This window comes from Bubalus bubalis, chromosome 9, assembly GCF_019923935.1.
Source record: "Bubalus bubalis isolate 160015118507 breed Murrah chromosome 9, NDDB_SH_1, whole genome shotgun sequence".
NCBI classification, from domain to species: Eukaryota; Metazoa; Chordata; class Mammalia; order Artiodactyla; family Bovidae; genus Bubalus; species Bubalus bubalis.
In genome coordinates, this window is record NC_059165.1 from 59,345,347 (window position 1) to 59,368,557 (window position 23,211).

The window sequence follows — 23,211 nt, forward strand, 5'->3', positions numbered from 1 at the left end:
TTGGCTAAGCATGGCCCCGCCCCTTGTATACGCCAACCTATCACGGGGCTGGAGCGTCCGAAGCTGATTTGATAGGATTACTTGGCCGGAAGGTCTAGGGCGGATGATTGAGTACTAGCCGAAATGGCGGCGGCTGCAGCGATTCGTGGAGTCCGAGGCAAATTGGGTCTTCGTGAAATTCGTATCCATTTGTGCCAGCGCTCGCCCGGCAGCCAGGGCGTCAGGTGAGGCGCGGCCCAGTGAGGCGGGTGGGGTTCGGGGCGCCAGGGTCATGACCTCGACCTCCCGGGTGTTTGGAGAGGCCCGTGCCCACACCGCACGCGCGGTGCTCTCTCCTGCCCGCAGGGACTTCATTGAGAAACGCTATGTGGAGCTGAAGAAAGTGAATCCCGACCTGCCCATCCTAATCCGCGAGTGCTCGGATGTGCAGCCCAAGCTCTGGGCCCGCTACGGTGAGCGCGGGACGCAGGGAACCAGAGACCCCGGTAGGGGAACAAACGTTCCAAAAGAGAAAGGGCCGCCCAAGGTCACACAGAAACCTATACAGGGACTGGGACTCAGACTTCATCTTTGCTGTTGATCTTGATGTAAATAAGGAAATATACACTCGCAGAGTTAGAGTGTTTGTATCCAAGTAACATGTGGAGGCGGGCCCTGCCCTGCATAGGAATCGTTTTTGTAGTTCAGAACAGGTTTCAGTTAGGGGAGAAGAGATGCTGGTCCAGCCCCCCAACGTAGGTCCTTTCAAATTATCTATGGTCAGTGCGGGTCCAGGTGGCGTATGGGAATCGCAATAGTAAACCCTAAAATAATGCTGTGTTGACCATTTACTGCTAGGCCCTGTGTTGTTGTTTTTTTTTTTAATATAAATTTATTTAATTGGGGGCTAATTACTTTACAGTATTGTGTTGGTTTTGCCTGTGTTGAGTGCTTTCCTGTCCAAATCTCTTGAACCTTAAGTATATGAGGAGTGGATTCCTTTTTCTCATCTTTTAGAGATTAGAACGCTGAACGAACAATTGTATGGAACATGCCTAACGTTATTCAGCTAAGATGCATAACACGGTTGAGCTTTTACATTTGTTCCCCAATCCTAGACTGCACTTCTGCCAGACTTAAGTAGCTGGCTCTTCAGGTTACAATTCAGGTAATCTTGTAGGTCTGAACTTCAATATCACCTCCTCAAAAAGGCATTTCCTGACCAGTTATGTAACATTGCCTCTTTACCCTATTTCATTTTACCAAGCGTTTATTAACATACTACCTGTGTCATTTTACCACAGTTTGAAAACTACCGTCATGTTGCCTGAACACAGAGACACAATAAATATTCATACTTACTGAATAATTGGGCTTCCCTGGTGGCTCAGATGGTAAAGAGTCTGCCTGCAATGTGAGAGACCCAAGTTCCATCCCTGGGTCAGGCAGATCCCCTGAAGAAGGAAATGGCAACCCACCCCAGTATTCTTGCCTGGAAAATTTCATGGACGGAGGAGCCTGCCATGCTACAGTCCATGGGGTCGCAAAGAGTCAGACACGACTGAGCGACTTCACTTTCACTCACTGAATAATGGTATTTTTAATCACAGCTTTTAATTACACTTTGCCTTAGGAATGTCTGGAGGGAGGCAGGGAGTCACACCCAGGGCAGATTGATTTTAACAGTGCAGCTAACTGCAGTATGCCATGCACTAAAAGTTGTTTGCAGGAAAAAAAATTTTCCTTCTGAAAGCTAGTAGGCTAGAGGAGATGGACACACAAATAACTTTAGTTTATGAACTACAGGATCCATTAAAAGGGCACAATTAAGAGGCAGGCCCATGTAATACTCTGTTCACAATGATTAATACTCAGTGCTACCATGCCCCTTAAAACCTCCCTGAAACACTTTCCTTCCCATTATGACCACCCAGAATGAGCCAAAATTCTACTTAGACCTGGGCTTCCAAGATATGTTAGAGACCCACTGGATAAATCCTAGGCATGTCAAATATATTTTGGTCGTATCTCTTTACTACCCTTCCTATCCTACCAAGAGTGTAAGTGGAAGACTACTTTGGTAGCCTGTACAGTGCAGAGTGAATAATTAATAATCCTCCTGTCTCCTCAGCATTTGGCCAAGAGAAGAATGTCTCTCTGAACAACTTCAGTGTTGATCAGGTAACTAGAGCCCTGGAGAATGTGCTAAGTAGCAAAGCCTGAAGTCTCCACTGAGGATTAAAAACAACAGCCCCAGAGTCTGGGCTCTGCTGGACTGAGTACAATGTGGAGAAATGTATTTTGTTCTGTATAAAGATTGTGCTGAAAATGCTGTCTAAAAATGATCTGATTCGCATCCCACCAACTACCCATTATTGTGCAACCATCTGAGGGAAAGCAGTTGAATATAAAAATAAAACTTATTTTATTCTGTTCCATCAAAAGCCATGAGTCACTGAATCAAAAAAAGGGAAAGAAGAAAAAAGGAGGTTCCAGGGACCTATATTAAGTACACCACACTGAGTTCCATCTGGTCCTCTTGCCTGGACAGTGCTGGGTGAAAGGGGAGGAGCTGGGATCCAGAGGTCCTTGCTTAGGCTTAGGTGTAGGAGCTGAGGGCATGATACCCTTATGGTTCTAAACCCCCAAAGGGGCTCTATGGGCCAGGACACTGGGGAGTATGGGAGATAAGGAGTGGAGTACATGACTTTCAGAAGTCAAGTCACCCATGAAGAGCTGTCTGCTGCAGAGCATGCACGCGATCCTGGAGCTGTGCCACCTCCTCATGCCTTTGTAAGGCCTGCAGCCCTGACTGCTGCAAGAAGGCCTGGGCAGCCTAAGAGCAGGGAAGAAAGAGATTCAACACTGGGTCCCTGAGCTGCAGCACACAAACACCACAGCCTTGAGTTAGCACCATCTCTTCTTGGAAGAGTGCATTCCCAACAAGAAGTTTGATTGAACCTGGAGCCCACATAGGCTAGCCAGGCCCAGAGAAATGATTAAAGACTGTAAGGAAGGGGGCCATGGTGGAACAGGGGGACTGGGGACTAAGGCCAGAAACCCACCCCTGGCTGATAGAGGAACAGCAGCTGCAGCAGCTCCAAACTCTGGCCTACTACTTCAGTGTCAGAGAGGGCCAGCGTGTCCAGCAAGGTGGGGAGCAGGAGCCCTGGCCATAGATGCTGACAGTAAGCGGGACCTTTCTCTGCAACGTTGCACAGAACTGTGAGCACCTGCAGACAGAAACATGTACACAGTACCCACAATGAAACCCAAAGCTGGAATGGAGTGCTGACCACATGCCCAGTCACCATGCCAAGCACTCTTAATATGCATATTCTGTAATCCCTTCAGGCACCCTCTGGTAGGATTACTATTCCCAATTATAAATGAGGAAACTGAAGCTTAAGGTGGTTAGCTGACATGCCAAAGGTTAATAACTAGTAAACTATAGTCTAGGAACTCACACCTAGACTGCTCTGTGACTGATGGTCTGGCCCTGAAGGAATCAATACCACACCACCTGCCAGCTCTCAGCTCAGGGTACTTCTGAGGGCTCAGGTCTGCTCCCACTGTTTTACACTTAGGCCACCGTATCTTGGACTCAAGGAACCCAAATACCTACCAATACGCTCACCACATTAGACACTGACAGCAAGTGCAAGAGGGGCTCAATCAGATCCAGGGAGATCAAGGAGGTACAGAAACTAGGACTGTTTGCTAAAAGGGAAAATGTCAGAGTGAAGTTCCTCCAACTCAGGCATGAAACCAACCCACTCCCAATCCTACCCACCTCAGCTCAGACCAAGAGGAAATATTCCTAGGAGCTAAAGGTCCAGGCCAAGGCAGATCATGGTGCTTACCAGTGAGGTTGTTAAGGAGCCAGAGGCCCTCAGGAAGCAGGCTAGGCTGTTTGTGGAGAAAGAACTGCAGAAGGATAAATAAGGCTGCCAGAACACGCTCATCTCGGAGATGCATTGGCCCTCCCACAGTCTCTGCTGCTGCCTCTGTCAGCAAGTTGCTTAGACACCGAACAACAGGGCATACCAGCTGTAAAGACAAGTAGGGATTCAGGTTTAAAGAGGAAGAGGCAACCTGCACACAAGCTGGAACTGAATCAGAAGGTCACCCAGATAGTGACCTGTCCACGTACCAGCTCCAGTCCTGCATCCTCAGTTCTCTGGACAGCCGCAGCCAAGTCCAACAGCAGCAGCCCCAGGGTGGTTAGAGCCCCCTGGGTGATGAGCAGGGCATTGTTGACCTGGCTGGGCAACAGGAAGCAAGCAGTCACTACTCAGTCAGTCCTACCTTAAGCTGGCAAACAGCCTAGGTCTGTGTGTTCCCTGGGCTCCAAGAAGAGAGGACCAGAGAAGAAAGAGACTCATCCCCACAATTCCAGAAACTAAAGCCTGAGTGTCATGGAAGGAAGCCCCAGGGGAAGTCTGTGGCACTTTCCCAATTACCCTATTACCTGCAGATGATGTAGTGAAGGCACCAGGCAAACTCCACAGCTACCCCAAGGTTCAGCTTTGGGCCAGGCTGTAACAGTTGCAGTATGTGCTGGGGGAGAGTAGAGCCCAGGACCAAGCTGTCAGTAGAAGCAGAGCGGTGAGTAGGAACCATGGAAGGCAAGATGTTAATCACTCTTCCCAAACCCGAAGAGCAGGTGGGAAAGTGCCCAAAACCCAAAACTCTTCCCAGTCAGGCGCATGGGGTTGAAATGTCCAATGCGTTGGAAACAAGACTCAGTCAGGCATCCAGGGGCTACACTACTGAGTAGGTCACACTTGCCTACACATGAGTATTACTTACGGGATGATCTTCTCTGGAGCTTCCTTAGCCTGCAGAAGCTGGGACAAGGCATATCCAAGGGCTTCCAGCACAGTCACATGGGGAGACTAGAAGCAGAGTAGGGATCTGACTCTGGAACCTAGGCCATAAGATTTCCTAAGACTTTCAATCCCTTAGCACAGAGAAGAGGCTAGAGCTGCCTAACCAAAGCAGGTGGGGCATGTAAGGAGATGGGTACTCCAGGAGGAAGAAAGGAGGTGGACACTCACCTGGATGCAGGCAGCCAAGGCTGGAACAATGCCCTGAGGCAGAAGCTGCCTTCTTACAGCCTCACTCTCCACAATCAGGTTACCCAGGGTATACAGACAGAGCTCCTGAGAGCAGAACAACAAAAGCACTGGACTTGGCCTCCCTCAGGATCTCAGGCCGGGGGTGGATGGGGTGGGGGGGCATGGGCGGGGGCTGGGGTGGGAATGGGAAAGATGAAGCATCCCAGTCCTTGAGAATGTGGGCACAGAGGAGTGGCAGGTGATGGTGCATGTATGGCTGTGGCTGTCAGGGAACCAGGTTTTCCTCTTTTACCTACCTGCCAGCTCAAAATGGACCCAAAAGCACAATTTTTAAATCCAACCCAAGAACAAGGTAGGACAGAACAGGGCTTACTATAAAGTCTGAGCTGTGACCGGAGAGGTAGGTGAGAAGGTAGGAAGTGGCTGGCAGGCAGGCCTCAGCCACCGCAGACTGCTCAGAGTGAGAGAGCTCATGAAGGCACCGAGCCGCCTCAAGCTGCAGCAGGGCCTGGTTGCTGGTCAGGAGCCCAACCAGGGTCCGAATGCTGCCCTCCAGCCTACATGAGTGAGCACCAGAGTCCTTCTCAGCTAGCGGCCCATTCCCTCCGCACCCCTGTCCATCCACCAGAGCCCCAGCCACCCACTCACATCATCCACACTGACCTGATGAAGGTCTGTTGTGTCTCAGGGTGCTGCAACCCTCGACGAAGGCTAACCAGAGCCCTCTCCCTCTCCTTTTCCTCTGTGCCCCGCTGGGCCAACCGCAGGAACTCCTGTATCTGCAGAACAGGGCAGGGAAATGAGACATGGCAACACATCAATCCCAAATAGCAAGGCATGAGTTCTGCTCTACTTCACCTGTGAGCCCTCCAATATGGCACGATCCCTAGAACTTGTCATTCACACAATTATGGCTAATAAATGCCAACCCTGCAGTAGAGTGGACAGAAGAGGGAATCAAAACTGTGTTAATTAATACCAGCCCTGCCACTTAATCTACAGGGGACTAAATCCAGTGTCTCACCTGAAAAATGGGAGTAACATCTACTTGGGTGTTTTACTGGGTTATTTCAATAACATTTAAACCTCTCAGCCTGGCATAACCTACCCCTCCAGCCATTGTCCCCATACAACTGACACTGCAACAACATTTAGCATAACATGACTTGTGTTTTCAGAGACGGCAATGGCACCCCACTCCAGTACTCTTGCCTGGAAAATCCCATGGACAGGGGAGCCTGGTTGGCTGCAGTCCATGGGGTCGCTACGAGTCGGACACGACTGAGCGACTTCCCTTTCACTTTTCACTTTCGTGCATTGGAGAAGGAAATGGCAACCCACTCCAGTGTTCTCGCCTGGAGAATCTCAGGGACGGGGGAGCCTGGTGGGCTTCCATCTATGGGGTCGCACAGAGTCGGACACGACTGAAGCGACTTAGCAGTAGCAGCAGCAGACTTGTGTTTTTTAATGTTTCCAAGCTTTTGCAATATCCATCCCTTCTGCCTGGGATACCATCCACAGGTCCTCCACTTCCTTCAGATTTCTCTTCTCACTGCCTCTGGGAAGTTCTTTCTGGTATCCTTTGAAAGACTCAGTGGTTTCTACTGTGCCTCATGTTTCCTTCACCACAGGTAGGAGCTCATCTGTCTCCTTTAGTGGGTTGGGAACATGTCAAAGAAAGGGACTCTCTTGTGTACCTGAGTACCCAACATAGGTGTCTTGGTACAAAATAGACACACAATGAATAAATGACGTAACCTAGGTATAAGTTCATCATAAAAACTATACACATAAACATAGGGTATGCCTGATGCTTACTAAATGAATAAATGACCTGAAATAAGTTCTTTTGTTCACTTATTCCATAAATGCTGAGCATCTACTATACACCAGATACTATATAGGCATCTGAATTTTCAATGATGACAAATAAGATAAAGTCTAGTTAGAAAAAAGGTAACAAACAAGAAAATTATTAACATTACATTCTGCAGACCTACTTTAGATGCAGCAAATGCAAAGGCCCTAAGAGAATAACGGGGCTGGTATAGTGTTCTAAGAACTGAAAAGAGGACAATGTGGCTGAAATGAGTAAACTGATAAGATTGCAAATGGCAGAGGTTATACTATGCTAGAGTGTGTAGATCACAGGAAGGATTTTGGACACATCTGCCTGATGTGTAAAGAATGAATTTTTTTTAATTAATAGGAGGGTAATCACTTTACAATACTGTGGTGGTTTTCGCCATACATCAACATGAATCAGCCACGGGTGTACAGGTGTCTCCCATCCTGAAACCCCCTCCCAAAGAATGAATCTGAGAGAGGCAAAATTTCGGTAGATGACCTGTTAAAAGGCTTCTGTTAAGCATGCAGAGAAGAGGGTACTGTCAATTTTGACGGCAATGCCATGTAAAGACTTAGGAGGCAAAAAAAGGGGGGGGGGAGGGGAGGACTTGATGATGTATTGGTGTGGGGGTAAGGAAAAGAGTTGTCAAGAATGATTTCCTGGTTTCTGGCTTGGCCCACTAGACGGATGGAGAAGCAAATGGCAACCCACTCTAGTATTCTTGCCGGAGAATCCCATGGAGAGAGGAGCCCAGCGGGTTACAGTACATGGGAGTCACAAAAAGTCGGACAAGACTGAAGCGACTGAGCACTAGACGGATACAGATGTTGAAGGGTCCGCGTTCAGGTTTGGAGACAACCCTCGAGTACAACAGAAGGAATTTGCCGCCTAGTGAGTGTAACTGTCATCACGCACCCTGACCGCTCACCTCTGCTTCTCCGAGGATCACGACCACACATCCCCCTTCGGCTTCCTCCGTAGCTCCGTCTCTCAGCAGCCTCTTGCTGACCAGCTGCTGCTCCCTCCGCGCCTTCCGCAGTGCTGAGGGGAAAGGAGCCGGCTGAGCATGGGAGGAGAACCCACAACCCAGGGGCTCGTCCCGTTGCCCCATCCCCGACCGCCATAACCCCATCCTCCCGTGTTCCCTCGCCGACCCGCACCTGCCTCCCGCTCCCGCCGGCGGCACCGTAGCTCCTCCACTCCGCAGCCTGACGGCCTGAGGAGGCCCCGCCGTCCGCTCCACATGATAGAAGTGGAAAAATTCTGCACGAACTGGAGAGCCAACAACTTTACCCAGAGATCCACAACAGAACACAGCCAGCGCAGGCGCAGCGCAGGGCGGAAGGGGAGGTGCCAGTGGACCGGGCACGAAGCGAAGTGAAGGCGGGGCGGAACGAGGGGGCGCGACCACAGGCCAGCCTTGGCGAAGCGGCGAGAGGGTGGGGCAGACGGAGGGAGGGAAGATGCAAAGAGGATTGGGTGGGGCGAAGGCGGGGAGGGGCCACTAATTGAGGGATGGGACCTTCAGCCAAGCGAATTTCAAGTAGCAGCTGTGCCTTCGGGCTTCTTTGGTGGCTCAGTGGTAAAGAATCCGCCTGCCAACGCAGGAGACATAGGTTCGATCCCTGGAGAAGGGAATGGCAACCCACTCCAGTATTGTCTGGAAAATCGCATGGACAGAGGACCCTGGCAAGCTGTCCCTCTGCCTTCGGTTTTTCGGCTTCCGACACTGAAAACCCCTGGCTACTAGTGTCAGCAAACATAACCTTCCCACTCCTAACACAATCTAAAAGAACATTCAAAACTACCCTGAGTTCTAGAGGAACTTCCTTGGAGTCCAGGGGTTAAGACTCCATGCTTCCGTTGGGGCCGGCGCCGTTGGATCCCTAATCGGGAAACTAAAATCCTGAGTGCCCCTTTAAAAGCCCCGCAAGCAAAAAAAACAAAAAAACACACTACTCTGAAGATATCGAATGCCGTTTCACCAATAACAATGATTCTCAGTAATGAGTGCTAGCTAAACCCTGGACGTTGCCATGACAATTACCCCCATTTTCAGTTCAGTTCACTTCAGTCGCTCAGTCGTGTCCGATTCTTTGCGACCCCATGAACTGCAGCAAGCCAGGCCTCCCCGTCCAACACCAGCTCCTGGAGTCCACCCAAACCCATGTCCATTGAGTCGGTGGTGCTATCCAACCATCTCATCCTCTGTCATCCCCTTCTCCTCCTGCCCTCAGTCTTTCCCAGCATCAGGGTCTTTTCAAATGAGTCAGCTCTTTGCATCAGGTGGCCAAAGTATTGGAGTTTCAGCTTCAACATCAGTCCTTCCAATGAACACCCAGGACTGATCTCCTTTAGGATAGACTGGTTGGATCTCCTTGCAGTCCAAGGGACTCTCAAGAGTCTTCTCCAACACCACAGTTCAAAAGCATCAATTCTTCTGCGCTCAGCCTTCTTTATAGTCCAACTCTCACATCCATACCTGACCACTGGAAAAACCAAAGCCTTGACTAGACGGACCTCTGTTGACAAAGTAATGTCTCTGCTTTTTCATATGCTGTCTAGGTTGGTCATAACTTTCCTTCCAAGGAGTAAGCGTCTTTTAATTTCATGGCTGCAGTCACCATCTGCAGTGATTTTGGAGCCCAGAAAAATAAAGTCAGTCACAGTTTCCCCATCTATTTGCCATCAAGTGATGGGACCAGATCTTTGTTTTCACTCTCCTTTTTCTCTTTCATCAAGAGGCTCTTTAGTTCTTCACTTTCTGCCATAAGGGTGGTGTCATCTGCATATCTGAGGTTACTGATATTTCTCCCAGCAAGCTTGATTCCAGCTTGTGCTTCATCCAGCCCAGCATTTCTCATGATGTACTCTGCATATAAGTCAAATAAGCAGGGTGACAATATACAGCCTTGACGTACTCCTTTTCCTATCTGGAACCAGTCTGTTGTTCCATGACCAGTTCTAACTTTTGCTTCCTGACCTGCATACAGGTTTCTCAAGAGGCAGGTCAGGGGGTCTGGTATTCCCATCTCTTTCAGAATTTTACACAGTTTATTGTGATCCACACAGTCAATGGCTTTGGCATAATCAATAAAGCAGAAATAGATGTTTTTCTGGAACTCTCTTGCTTTTTCAATGATCCAGCGGATGTTGGCAATTTGATCTCTGGTTCCTCTGCGTTTTCTAAAACCAGCTTGAACATCTGGAAGTTCACGGTTCACGTATTGCTGAAGCCTGGCTTGGAGAGTAAAAATCCCAATTTTACAGGTGAGAAAAATGAGACAAATACAATTATGGGTCACTGTTCTGCATAAAAGGGAATGGCATTATTTTTGCAATAAAGTAATTGTTTCATGAACTTTGAGCGCCACTAATCTACTAGGTAATGGGGAAACACTGGTGAATTAAACACCATGTTCCAGGGAATTCCCTGGCAGTTCAGTGGTTAGGACTAGGTGCTTTCACTGCCATAGCCCCAGGTTCAATCCGCCCTCTGGAACTAAGATACTGAAAGCTGGGTGGCACTGCCAAAATAAAAACTGCTCCATACCCTCAAAATCTGAATTGTGCCCAACTAAGCCCTACATGGTCTATTTCCTGCATACCTCTCCAGCCGTGCCTTACTCATCTCTCCTAGGATTTTTGTTCCCTAAACAAGCCTTGCACTCTTTTCTCTTCTGGGCTTCTGCACAGGCTGTTCCATTGTCTAGAGCCCAGTTTTTGCCACCCCATCTCTACTAAAACCAGCCTCCTTCCTTTAACTAACACCATCCTCAAGATATCCACTGCCCTTCTCAGAAGAACTGGACCAGGCCCCGTTTGAGAGCATGTAGCACCATACACTTCTTCATAACCCTTTTCACAGCTGTCATTGTTACAGTATAGTTTTTTGATGTTTTCTCCTCCCAAACCCCCTTCACAACTCCAAGAGAGTAGAGTCCTGGTAGCACTTAAGAATTTTTATTGAGGGAATTCCCTGGTAGTCCGGACTCCATGCTTTCACTGCTGAGGACAGAGAGTTCAGTCCCTGGTGGGGATCTAAGATCCTGGGCAAGGTGTGTGCCAAGAAAAAAAAGTTAAAGAATTCTTAAAGAAACTGCTGATCTTTTGAAATTAAAAGACACTTGCTCCTTAGAAGAAAACCTATGACAAATCCTGGACAGCATATTAAAAAGCAGAGACATTACTTTGCCAAAAAAAGTTCAGTAGTTGTGAGAGTTGGACCAAAAAGAAGGCTGAGCGCCAAAGAATTGATGTATTCAAATTGTGTTGCTGGAGAAAACTCTTGAGAGCCCCTTGGACAGCAAACAGATCAAACCAGTCAATCCTAAAGGAAATCAATCCCGAATATTCAGGAAGGACTGATGCTGAAGCTGAAGCTCCAATACTTTGGCCACCTGATGCAAAGAGCTGCCTCATTGAAAAAGATCCTGAGGCTGGGAAAGACTGAAGGCAAAAGGACATGGGGGCAGCAGAGAATGAGATGGTTAGATAGCATCACTGACTCAATGGACATGAATCTGAGCAAACTCTGGGAGTTAGCGAGGGGCGGGGAAGCCTGATGTGCTGCAGTCCATGGGGTTGCAAAGAGTCAGACACAACAGCAATTTTTTGAAAGCTACTACTTAGGCAAAAGTGCAAGTAAGAACAAATCCAGGAAAGGAAAGTGTTCTTTGAACCAACTGTTCTTCAAACCAACTTCCTTCCCTTGGATTTAATTCCACTTCTTGGAGTCAGTCAAGGAAGTCTTTGATTTCTTCAACAAAACGTCTAGTTAAATATCTTCAGAGCATCATGTTATCCTCCACATTTTCTCTTCAGCTCCAGCATCCATCCAGCCTCTGGACAATCATTTATTGAGAATTATTTATTTATTTAGTGGAAGCATGGAGCCCTAGCCCTCAGACCAGCAGGGAATTCCCTGAGTATCATTATTGATGCACCATGATCTGGCTGGGGAATAGGATCTGGGTCTTGTCCCCTTCCTTATGGGACAGGCTAGCTTCTGACACCTACATCTTTCTCATAATATGAAAGATAAGGCAAGTCCCCAGGAAAAATCTATGCTCTGCCCAGAGTGTCTGCTCAGTTACAGCTGCCCAAACTATTTTTGTTTTTGTTTTTTCTTTTTTGGTGGGGGAGGAGGGCTTGTTTTTGTTTGTTTGTTTTGTTGCACTTATCTGCCTGGCAACACTGTTAATCCTGTAAGAAACAGCTCTGTGTCCTACTACAGGCCTAGCTGTTTCTTTCTCTAGAGCTCCCACAAGTCCTTATTTTCTCCTGTGTAAGAATCCTGTTCACCATGGACTGTAGTTCTGTGTCTGCGTTTGCCTCCCCCACCTCCTAGAGTACTTGAGGAGCTATGTGATGGTCACATCAGCATCCTGAGGCTTGGCATCAGCTCTGGCACTTGGTAGACAAATGATGGATATTTTTTGAATGAAGCTGTGACTTGGGGATTTTGCAGAACCATTATTGCCCCTCTTAACTTGGAGTGTCTACCATAAGATGATGGAATCTTTTAAATCACTTTTAAAAATTGAAGTATAGTTCATTTATGTTACATTAGTTTCAGGTGTACAGCAAAGTGATTCAGTCATTTATATATATGTATATATATTCTTTTTCAGATCCTTTTTCATTACAGGTTACTATAAGATATTGAATAGAGTTTCTGCACTATACAGTAGATCTTTGTTGCTAAGGTGATGGAATTTGCTGAGGAGGCAGGCTTCAGTAGCCTGGGTCCTGTGAATGCAGAGACTCTGCTGAAGACAACAATGAAGGGCTACTGCTACAACCTTAGTGGTAGTGTTGGGATTCCAAGCCTGTTTGTCTGACTGCAGTCAGTTGGTATATTTCACACTGAACTATACTCATATCTTGGTCCTCAGGACTGTCCCAGTGACATGGTCAGGCCTTTAGGCATGACTTTGGGTATTAGGACATGCCCAACAGGACATACAGGAGGCAGTATGGTCCAATGTGGGTTCCTTGTTTGGAATGGGGAAAAAGGGAAGTGAGAATTCAAATGTTTTTATGTAGCTCTTTGCCCAGAAATCTAGAAGTTCAGACTTACAAGGGCTCTTTTAAAAGTATAGCCCTTCTGAAACTGAAGGCAGTCATCAACTAGATCTCTTGAACTGTAACTTGCTTAATAAATAATATCATGTAACTTGCTTTCACCAATCAAGCTCGCCTTAGCCTTAATCGTTCCTGCAAATTACATACCCTCATGTAGCTTACACAGTATGTCACAAAACTCCATTAATACCTCTTTGTGGGTAATACCTCTGATGTATGGATCGCTATAGTAATGGTTCCTTAAGCTGATTTTTCAGGAATTTAGAGTCAGCTCTTGTCCAGTTCACATTCCAGCTGATTAAGACTGCTTGAAACCACAACCCTCCAACCAGGTCTGTGTGAGTGCTGGATGGATGGCCTTTTGATGTCAGAGGGCCAAAACTTCACCCTCAGACCATGCTAATACTACCATTTTATGAATGTCCCTTCCATGAAGAAGCATATAACTCAGATACACCTGAGCAGAGTACTGATTACCTCACCGTTTTTCCTGTCCCCAATTACCTTCTTCTGCACCTCCAACCAATCTATACCCTTCACCCATAAATATCCTAAGCCCCTTTCCATTGAGGAGGTAAATGTGAGATTTGTTCTTCCTGCTCCTCAGATACCTCATGAATAAATCCTTTCTACAAACTTCAGTGTTTCAGTGTTTGGCTTAATGCCTGTTGGCCAAACGAACCTGGTTTGGTAATACTTCCCCACCCTCTGGGACATTTGCTTTTCTTTTCTTGAAAGAGTAGGTGAGTTACTAATTAATCCTCATTCAACATAGGTCCAGCTTTTCCTTCCTAGGACATAGGAATTGTGCTGGGGAGAGGGCAGGAGAGAGCTAGGTGCAAGTGAGAAAATTATATTAGGAATATCTTGTTTCTCAAATGTCAGGATAGAGAAGTGGAAACTAAGAGAGCAAGGCACTTGGCCAATGTGTCTCTGTTCAACACATAGACTTCTCTACTTTTAAGAAAGCTGTTACTTTAAAAATTGTGAATCACCACATTGCACACCTGTTACACATAACATTGTACATCAATTATACTTCAATTTAAAAAATCTATCAGGATTACCTTCTCCTAAGACACACCTGGAGAAGGCAATGGCAACCCACTCCGGTATTCTAGCCTGGAAAATCCCAAGGACAGAGGAGCCTGGTAGGCTGCAGTCCATGGGGTCCTTGAGAGTCGGAAAAGACTGAGTGACTTCACTTTCACTTTTCACTTTCACGCATTGGAGAAGGGAATGGCAACCCACTCCAGTGTTCTTGCCTGGAGAATCCCAGGGAAGGGGGGCCTGGTGGGCTGCCGTCTATGGGGTCACACAGAGTCGGACACAACTGAGGCGACTTAGTAGCAGCAGCAGCATGACACACCAAAGCTGGCCGATGAAGATTTTCACTGTGTCTGTAACTTCCCTGGTGGTCCAGTGGTTAAGACTGCACTCCCAATGCAGGGGTGTGGACATTCAATTCCTGGTCAGGGAACTAAGATCACACAAGCAGCAGGGCCAAAAAAATAAAAATCTGTTACTTTCTTAATAAACACATTTAAAGAACAAGTCAGCAAAAAAACAAAAAAGGACGTGGGGGGAAGCTGTTCTTTAGACCAACTTCTCTGGAACTAGCCCTTGGAGTCGATCAATGAAGTTTGCAGTCTCTTCCACAAAATATCCATTTAAATATCTGAGGCTATTCAGGGAGTTGAACTTGGGTAACAGGAAGTTAATAACAACCACCAAGACTAGAGAAAAGTTATGGAAAGTACCCAGGCTGAAACACTGGGATAGGGGCAGGGGACATTGAAAATCCTGGCCTGAGGAACTGGGGATCTCCTTTTCTCCAACCCAGACAAGCCTGGGGGCATCTGAGTCATCTGGGCACTGCCTGGGTCAGAGGAATAGAGGCCTTGTAAGATCCTTCCTGTTATAGCCCCTCTCCAGGCAACATCCTTCATTGCGAAATTTCCAGGAAGAGTAGCGAATGGGTTGGCTGGGAGGAAGAAAGGTGGGGAGTGACAGGGTTCAAAGAAGGGGGAGCAGAGCGACATCACAGGGTTACATAAACTCTCAGAGGCTGCCAAAGAGTAAAGACAGATAGGTTTGTGGAGCCTGGAAGCCGGCGTGAGCCACTGTAAAGGAAAGAAGCCACAGTCCAGCCGACAACCAGAGAGAGAGGCAGAGGCTCTGAGGATCTACCGACTATGGTGAGAGTATGTTCTTGGGGCCGAAGCGTGGGCTATTTGGGGAACCTTAGGAACAGGCTTGGGCCGCCCTGACCTCCGCTGTCTTTCCAGGTGTGCGTGCCCTACCTGTTGCTGCTGCTGCTGCCGCCACTGCTGCGTGTGTCTGCGGACACAACAGAACCCTGCGAGCTGGACGACGACGATTTCCGTTGTGTCTGCAACTTCACGGATCCGAAGCCTGACTGGTCTAGCGCCGTTCAGTGTATGGTTGCCGTAGAGGTGGAGATCAGTGGCGGCGGCCGCAGCCTGGAACAGTTTCTCAAGGGAGCCGACACCAACCCGAAGCAGTATGCTGACACAATCAAGGCTCTGCGCGTTCGGCGACTCAAGCTGGGCGCTGCACAGGTTCCTGCTCAGCTTCTGGTCGCCGTTCTGCGCGCGCTCGGGTACTCTCGTCTCAAGGAACTAACGCTTGAGGACCTGGAAGTAACCGGCCCAATGCCCCCGAAGCCTCTGGAAGCCACTGGGCCTGCGTTCACCACCCTCAGTCTCCGTAACGTATCGTGGGCAACAGGAGGTGCCTGGCTCGGCGAACTGCAGCAGTGGCTCAAGCCTGGGCTCAGGGTGCTGAACATTGCCCAAGCACACTCGCTTGCCTTTCCGTGCGCAGGGCTCTCCACCTTCGAGGCGCTCACCACCCTAGACCTGTCTGACAATCCCAGTCTCGGCGACAGCGGGCTGATGGCAGCTCTCTGTCCGAACAAGTTCCCGGCCCTCCAATATCTAGCGCTACGCAACGCCGGGATGGAGACGCTGAGCGGAGTGTGCGCGGCGCTGGCGGCAGCGAGGGTGCAGCCCCAAAGCCTGGACCTCAGCCACAACTCGCTGCGCGTCACCGCCCCGGGCGCTACCCGATGTGTCTGGCCCAGTGCACTAAGCTCTCTGAATTTGTCGTTCGCTGGGCTGGAGCAAGTGCCTAAGGGACTGCCCCCCAAGCTCAGCGTGCTTGATCTCAGCTGCAACAAGCTAAGCAGGGAGCCGCGGCGAGACGAGCTGCCCGAGGTAAATGACCTGACTCTGGACGGAAATCCCTTTCTGGACCCTGGAGCCCTCCAGCACCAAAATGACCCGATGATCTCCGGCGTGGTCCCAGCCTGTGCGCGTTCTGCCTTGACCATGGGGGTGTCAGGAGCCCTGGCGCTGCTTCAAGGAGCCCGAGGCTTCGCGTAAGGCCGGGGGAAGAGAGGGGAGAGGAATGAATTGGTTCAGATTGCCCTGGCTCCGGGAGACCCTAGCCAGGACATCTCAACCAACCAGCCTTCTGCCCCATCCTTATTAAAATCTTAACCAGCAGATCCGTGTCATTCACTCAGCAGATGTTTACTGGGCACACTACTGGACAGGGAATCCATTATACTTAAACTTTCTTCATCCTAACTTGCTAGAAACCATACCCGCCCCACCATAGAAAAGAACTACGGGGGCAGAAGGGGTATGGAAAAGTTGAGTGTCTAGGGCTGCGTGGGAGAACCAAGGGTTTCCCTGCCATTTGGGGTTTTCTGAACAGATTACTAGAACCTGTGTTAAAGGATGTTTGAATGGTAAACATGCCTGGAAGGATACTAAATGTTTCCTCTCTGGTGCATTTTCCAAGAGCCAGCTGCTCCCTTTCCAAGGTAATAAAACCCAGAGGCATTTGCTTATTCTTACTCTTTTTTTTTTCCTCCAACCCCCAGTGAGGAAAGACAGCTATGCTACTATTTCTACCTAAGCTCTGAGGTTTATAATTTCAGGGTTGCTCTCCTGTAGTGTAGAGCCCCTCTGCCCACAGAGGTACACTGATTTTCACTCTGTCAGGTAATAACGGGGGAGCTTGAGAATGGGGAACTGATGCAAGATGCTGTAATTTAACCTTCTCTGAACCAGAGATTTTGCAATTATGTTAATATACAAATGTATGATTGTTCTTTGATTTGCAAGCAGTATAACATCTCAGACCCTTCACAGCTTCTTTGGACCCCTGCACACGGCAATTAACAGTATATGTCCCCTGAACCACATTATCTCAGAGACCCAGGACATCAACCAAGAGGGACTGTTCCTTCTAAGGGTTCCTTCTTCACCGCATCAAGGAGTAGTCACATCCATAAGGGATCTAGATATGCCTCAACGGGGACCTGAAGAGGAGTGGGGAGAGGCATGTAAACATAGCCCTTCTCCTGCCTGTCTCCCTCCAGTGTCCAGAACCACACAGATAGGAACAGAGAATGCACATTATTACATTGAAGGGAGAGTTACACAGGTCATCAGACTCAAAGAATCACAGGGACAGCTAAATAAACTGCCAATCTGTGTGGCCAAACCTCACTGGCTCCATTTTGTCAGTTTCATCTTAGGCCCACAGTCCTGCCCCCTCCCCTCTCTGCACAACTGAGCTTTACTCTACTCACAAGGAGTGTACCCAAGCCAGATAACTTACCTAATTAGCTTTTACTCTTGCCTTCATCTGATATGAAAACGGGAAGAAAAAAAAAAAAAAACGAAAACTGGAAGGATGCCTTTTGCTGACACAGATGGTTAACGGTCATGAGACCCTCAGGGAGGAAAAAGCCCAGGTTCCCTTGGATGCAGATGTGCAGCTTACTTGGTAGTCAAATTCTGTTTTTAGCCTTGACCCCTTTAAATCTCAGGTATCCCCATCTCAGAGTGCATCTGTGAGTGCCTCTGGATCTTGGCTGTATGTAAATTCACAACACCCGCATTATGTAAGTAACATGGCTGTATGTCAGTACCCACAATAAACTTCAAACTGTACTTTATGGAGTTGCCTGCTTCGTTTTTTCATCTCAAAGTTCTTTCTCAGTCCGATGGATATTATTCAATATATCTGCTTCCCAACATTTTGCATGTCGATAGTTTTCCCAATACCATTTTTTGAAAAGACATTGAATGGACTTGGCACCCTTGTTGAAAATCATTTGACCGTGTATGTCAGGTTTTATATCTGGGCTCTCTATTCAATGGTGGTTGTAGTGGTTTAGTCATTAATTCATGTCTTTTGCAACCCCATGGACTGTAACCTGCCAGGCTCCTCTGTCCATGGGATTTCTCAGGCAAGAATATTGCAGTGGGTTGCCATTCCCTTCTCCAGGGCTCTTTTCAATGCTACTGGTCAATATATCTGTCTTCATGCCAGTACCATACTGTTTGGTTATCTCTGTAATAAGGTATGAAATCAGGACGTGTGAGGTCTCTAATTTTATTCTTCTTTTCAAGATTGCTTTGGCTTCTTCGGGTCCCTTGGAGTCCATATGAAGCTTAGGATGGATTTTTCTATATCTGCAAAAAAAAAAAGCCATTAGGTTTTGATAAGAATGTAATTAAATCTGTAGATTGCTTTGGAGAGTGTTGATATCCTAATAATACTGTCTTCCAATCCATGAACATGGGATGATTTTCCATCTACTTGAATCTTTTTTCATTCTTTCAGCAATTTTTGTAGTTTTCACTGTACATGTCTTTCATCTCTTTAATTTCCAAGTATTTTATTTTATTTTTTGATGCTATCTTAAATGGAATTGTTTTTCTTAATTTCTTTTTCAGACTGTTCATTGTTAGTGTGTAGAAACTGCTGTATTGACAGACTGCCGGGACTTTTATCAGGTACTCTTGTACTTATTTTGGCTGTGCTGGGTCATCATTACTGCATGCAGGTTTTCTCTAGCTGTGGTAAGCAGTGTCTGCTCTCCAGTTACAGAGCAAGGTTCAGTAGTTGCAGCGCGTGGACTCAGTAGTTGTGGTAGATAGACCTGCTTTGCAGCATGTGGGATCTTCCCAAATCAGAGAGCAAATGTGTGTCCCCTGCATTGCAAGGCAGATTCCTAACCACTGAACCATCACGGATGCCCCAGGTACTCTTAACTACTCATGCATAGTGAAACTGAGAGAAACAGACTCTTGGGTTAATTCCTACTTCCAAAGGCCCCTACATTGGACTTATCTATAGAGAGGGTTGCTGACCTCAAAGTCACCTTGAAATGACACTCAAACAGAGGAAACTGCACCTACACCAGGACAAGAAGAAGACAATATCAGAAGTAGACAGCTTACCCAAGATGCTAGACCTGATTCATATGATCATTGATGTTTCCTTGACTTCTTGGACCTTTGCATATAAATCAAATGTTTTTCTATCATGGGCACAATCCTATGCTAGTTTTTTAAAAAATCAATCCAGTTGTTGTGTTTATGGCCAATAACCTGTGTCTAGTACTTCCAGATTACCTTGGTGGATTTCTCCACTCCCAGGCTCTCACTAGATGACCCTTAGGAAATTTACCTTATTTTAAAATTTTTTAGAAATTACTTATCTGGATGCACCAGGTCTTAGTTGTGACACATGGGATAGATGATTTTCCTTGGGGCATGCGGGATCTCTAGTTGTGAGGAGATTTACTTTAGAAGAAAGAAAGTTCAATCCTGTCAGACTACTCTTGATATTACTAGGTGGGATCCTCTCACCTGGCCAATAAGTAATACCTGCTGTGATCTTCGCCATGAATATGAATTTTCCTCTAAAGTTACTCAAGCTTAATCAGAGCAATAAGCAAAAATTCATGAAGGAATAAAACTTCCCACAATCATGGGATGGATTTATGTGGTTAACACTAGGCTGTGGTCATTTGAGTTTTAAGGTCCCCACAGTTGCAAGGGGTCACTCGTAATTGGGCTTCCCTGGTGGCTCAGACAGTAAAGAATCTGCCTGCAGTGCAGAAGATCCTGGTTCAATGCATGGGTTGGGAAGAACCCCTGGAGAAGGGAATGGCTACCCACTCCAGTATTCTTGTCAGGAGAATTCCATGGACAGAGGTGCCTAGTAGGCTACAATCCATGGGGTTGCAAAAAGTCAGACACGCCTGAACTATTAACACTTTTATCTTGGGAACAATTAAATTATACTAAGAACAACCAGCCTAGCAACACTAGGAAACTGGACTAAGAGGCTTATGGACAGTGCCAATTAAGACTGGTACAGAATAGACTAAGTCAGATGACCTGAGGATATACTGGGCTGCATCTAATGCAAGTTTCTGGCTTAATTTTCACTTATGATTTTAATAATACTGCTAGCTATGTTATTTATACTTTGCCTGTTTCACAAGATTAGATTGTTTTTTCTTGCATAGCTAAATGTGTGACAGAGTCTCTGACAAAAATCCATAGTTTTATATGAGATCAATGATTGTAACAGAGTAACTCTAGATATGGGAAGATACAACAAAAGGGAATTTTTCCTAGACCATATCATATTAGGAAGACAGGTGGTCCAGAGTCCTTTGATTACTGTTGGTAAGACTTAGTCCAGTAACAGCACACTGAGTGACCTATCAGTGAAATCTTCACCAGACCTAGGAATGAGTCTTCCTAGCACCATGGGACAAAGTGGTCATGAAATGCCTCCCAAATATGGTTGAGTTTGTGACCATGAGGAGGCCCTGTCAACTACAAATTGGTACTTGCCATCTGCCTGTACAAGGATTAAATCATGTGCTGCTGCAGTGGCTGATTTTCAATGTCCCCTGAAAGGATTTCAGGGTGGAGAGCAGAAACGAGACACTCTGTGCTCAGGGAAAAACTGGCAGGACAGGTCTTCAGATAGTTGGATATTGTCAGGGGCTGATTTTATGAGCCTAATCCTTGTATCTCCTTATATTTACAAAAGCACCAAAATCCTTCATGGTGATGACTGTTCCTTTTGACTAGCAGAAACCTTCTGGAAAAATATGTGCTTGACTGCATGTACTCTCCCTTCACCACAATCACATAGATGCTGACCTTCTCCCCTTCCTCTCTAGAGCAGTTTCTCAGAGCTATCTGAGGTGTTGTCTCCTGGGCTGCAGTCCTTATCTTCCTCGAATAAAACTTAACTTGCAACTTTCTTGTTGTGCATTTTTTTAAGTCAACAAGACCTGGAATCAAAGAACACTGGGGATTAGAACACACAAACATCAAGCCATAAATACCTACTTGTGCTTAGCCATTACTACCAAAAGCATCATTTTTTTAAATAAGCAGATGTGTGTCAGTCAGTGCAAAATACAATAAAGACTTGTTAAAACAGAACAGTACTTTGTCTCAATGGCTATATAAAGGAGGTGGTTTTGTTTTTGTATGCATCTGGTCTGACAGCAAGTTGTATTACGCATTTAAAGCAATACATGCCCTGAAAGCTTATATTTTCAGTTGTGTACTGAAATCAGAGACCATCTTTTTTTTTCTTTTTATTAGAGCCATACTAGTGAGTATGGGAGAAGGCAATGGCACCCCACTCCAGTACTCTTGCCTGGAAAATCCCATGGACAGAGGAGCCTGGCAGGCTGCAGTCCATGGGGTCACTAAGAGTCGGACTCGACTGAGCGACCTCACTTTCATTTTTCTGCATTGGGGAAGGAAATGGCAACCCACTCCAGTGTTCTTGCCTGGAGAACCCCAGGGATGGGGGAGCCTGGTGGGCTGTTGTCTATGGGGTTGCACAGAGTCAGACACGACTGAAGCGACACTGCAGCAGTGAGTATGAGGAGAAGGCAATGGCACCCCACTCCAGTACTCTTGCCTGGAAAATCCCAGCGACGGAGGAGCCTGGTAGGCTGCAGTCCATGGGGTCGTTGAGAGTTGGACACAACTGAGCAACTTCACTTTCACTTTTCACTTTCATGCATTGGAGAAGGGAATGGCAACCCACTCCAGTGTTCTTGCCTGGAGAATCCCAGGGACGGGGGAGCCTGGTGGGCTGCCGTCTATGGGGTCACACAGAGTCGGACATGACTGAAGCGACTTAGCAGCAGCAGCAGTGAGTATGAAGTAGTACCTCATTACGTTTTTGATTTGCATTTCTTTAATGACCAAGGATTTTGAGCATCTTTTCACATGCTTGTTGAGCTTCTTTGAATAAATATCTATTCAAATTTTTTGCCTAGTTTTAATTTTGTTTATCTTTTTGCATTTCGGTGGTGTATAATGATGTTGAGCATCTTTTACTGCATGTATCTTCTTTGGAGAGATAGCTATCCAAATCTCTTCCTCATTTTTATCTTGAGTAGTTTGTCTTTTTGTTGGTGAGTTGTAGGAACTCTCTATCTATATCTTGGATACTAGATCACTGTCAGACATATAATTTACAAATGTTTTCTCCCATTTTGTTGGTTGTTTTTCATATTTTGATGTACAAACATTTTTAACTTTGATGAAATTCAGTTTATCATGTTTTCTTTTGTTGTGCTTGCTTTTGGTATCATATTTAAGAATTCACTGCCAGATTATGTCATGAGGATTAATTTCTCCATTTTCTTTTATGAGTTTTATAGTTTTAACTCTTAAATTTAGGAAATTGATCAATTTGAGTTAGTTTTTGTGTATGATCTGAAGTAAGGGTCCCGTTTCATTCATTTGTATCTGGATATTCAGGTGTAACAGTGCCATTTATTAAAAAGATTAATCCTTCTAATTAGGAGATTGACGGCCCCAGGCTGAACAGTTTCTCCCCTGTGGACAGAAACTCCATAAAGCAGGATGATGGAAGAGGCTGGGTTCTGCCCAGATAAGTGATAAAAGACCACATATTCTTGAAGTTGAGGAAACCTCCCTGCCCACACATGTACAGAAAGGCTCATTGGAGGTCAAAAAAGATGGGGGTGTCACCTCATAGTAAGTGAGGCAATCACCCACAGGCCTCTTTACTAGAATCCAACTTGGCTAAGAGATGCACATGCGCACACAGGAGGACCCTGAGATATACCAAATACGGGCTCAGAACCAGGCACAGCAAAGTGATTGGCCCAAGAAAACTTGGAAGAAGTGCCCCATAAAAGTGATTCAAGCTATGGTGAGGGTGCGACTGTCTCTGAGCCCACCTGTAGGTCTATCCACATGTGCTATATTCTTTTTTGTCCTAACAAACCCTTGTTACACTACTTTTTATCTTTGTGGGAATTCTTTTCTGCAAAGTCAAAAAATCAAGGCTTTGTCACTGACCACCGGT

The 23,211-nt window shown here is 46.6% G+C and overlaps 3 protein-coding genes across 6 annotated transcripts; 2 read left to right on the forward strand and 1 right to left on the reverse strand.

Annotated features, from left to right (window-relative positions):
- Positions 1-86: 86 nt before the first annotated feature.
- On the forward strand, positions 87-2,423 carry NDUFA2 (NADH:ubiquinone oxidoreductase subunit A2). Its single transcript, XM_006062706.3, has 3 exons — positions 87-224; positions 346-452; positions 2,111-2,423. The coding sequence occupies exons 1-3, from the start codon at positions 124-126 to the stop codon at positions 2,200-2,202; spliced, it is 300 nt and encodes a 99-aa protein (XP_006062768.1). The 5' UTR covers positions 87-123; the 3' UTR covers positions 2,203-2,423.
- TMCO6 (transmembrane and coiled-coil domains 6) lies at positions 2,381-9,053 on the reverse strand. Of its 3 annotated transcripts, XM_006062704.3 has the most exons (12): positions 8,070-9,036; positions 7,838-7,950; positions 5,724-5,839; positions 5,434-5,617; positions 5,040-5,144; positions 4,792-4,877; positions 4,451-4,567; positions 4,133-4,244; positions 3,843-4,029; positions 3,605-3,699; positions 3,045-3,212; positions 2,381-2,815 (listed from the first exon to the last, which is right to left on the reverse strand). In XM_006062704.3, exons 1-12 carry the CDS (start codon positions 8,152-8,154, stop codon positions 2,702-2,704), a joined length of 1,482 nt encoding a protein of 493 aa, XP_006062766.1. In that variant the 5' UTR covers positions 8,155-9,036; the 3' UTR covers positions 2,381-2,701. The 3 variants fall into 3 exon arrangements, 2 of the variants coding, with proteins under 2 accessions (XP_006062766.1, XP_006062767.1); XM_006062705.3 differs by lacking the exon at positions 4,792-4,877 and having other exon boundaries at positions 4,133-4,240; positions 8,070-9,043; XR_006553360.1 differs by lacking the exon at positions 3,605-3,699 and having other exon boundaries at positions 8,070-9,053.
- A 5,912-nt stretch (positions 9,054-14,965) lies between these two features.
- On the forward strand, positions 14,966-17,992 carry CD14 (CD14 molecule). 2 transcript variants are annotated; one of them, XM_006062702.4, is made up of 2 exons: positions 14,966-15,200; positions 15,285-17,992. In XM_006062702.4, exons 1-2 carry the CDS (start codon positions 15,192-15,194, stop codon positions 16,401-16,403), a joined length of 1,128 nt encoding a protein of 375 aa, XP_006062764.1. In that variant the 5' UTR covers positions 14,966-15,191; the 3' UTR covers positions 16,404-17,992. The 2 variants fall into 2 exon arrangements, with proteins under 2 accessions (XP_006062764.1, XP_006062765.1); XM_006062703.4 differs by having other exon boundaries at positions 14,968-15,194.
- Positions 17,993-23,211: the final 5,219 nt, after the last annotated feature.

Bases quoted from the DNA above. Each gene is read 5' to 3' on its own strand.
- NDUFA2 (XM_006062706.3), top strand. From the start codon at position 124: ATGGCGGCGGCTGCAGCGATTCGTGGAGTCCGAGGCAAATTGGGTCTT. The intron at 225-345 runs GTGAGGCGCGGC...TCCTGCCCGCAG, and splicing joins CCCGGCAGCCAGGGCGTCAG to GGACTTCATTGAGAAACGCT. The intron at 453-2,110 runs GTGAGCGCGGGA...CTGTCTCCTCAG, and splicing joins CAAGCTCTGGGCCCGCTACG to CATTTGGCCAAGAGAAGAAT.
- TMCO6 (XM_006062704.3), bottom strand. From the start codon at position 8,154: ATGTGGAGCGGACGGCGGGGCCTCCTCAGGCCGTCAGGCTGCGGAGTG. The intron at 4,568-4,791 runs GTAAGTAATACT...TTCTACTGACAG, and splicing joins GCTCCAGAGAAGATCATCCC to CTTGGTCCTGGGCTCTACTC. The intron at 2,816-3,044 runs GTGGGTTTCTGG...CCCTGCTCTTAG, and splicing joins TGTTCCTCTATCAGCCAGGG to GCTGCCCAGGCCTTCTTGCA.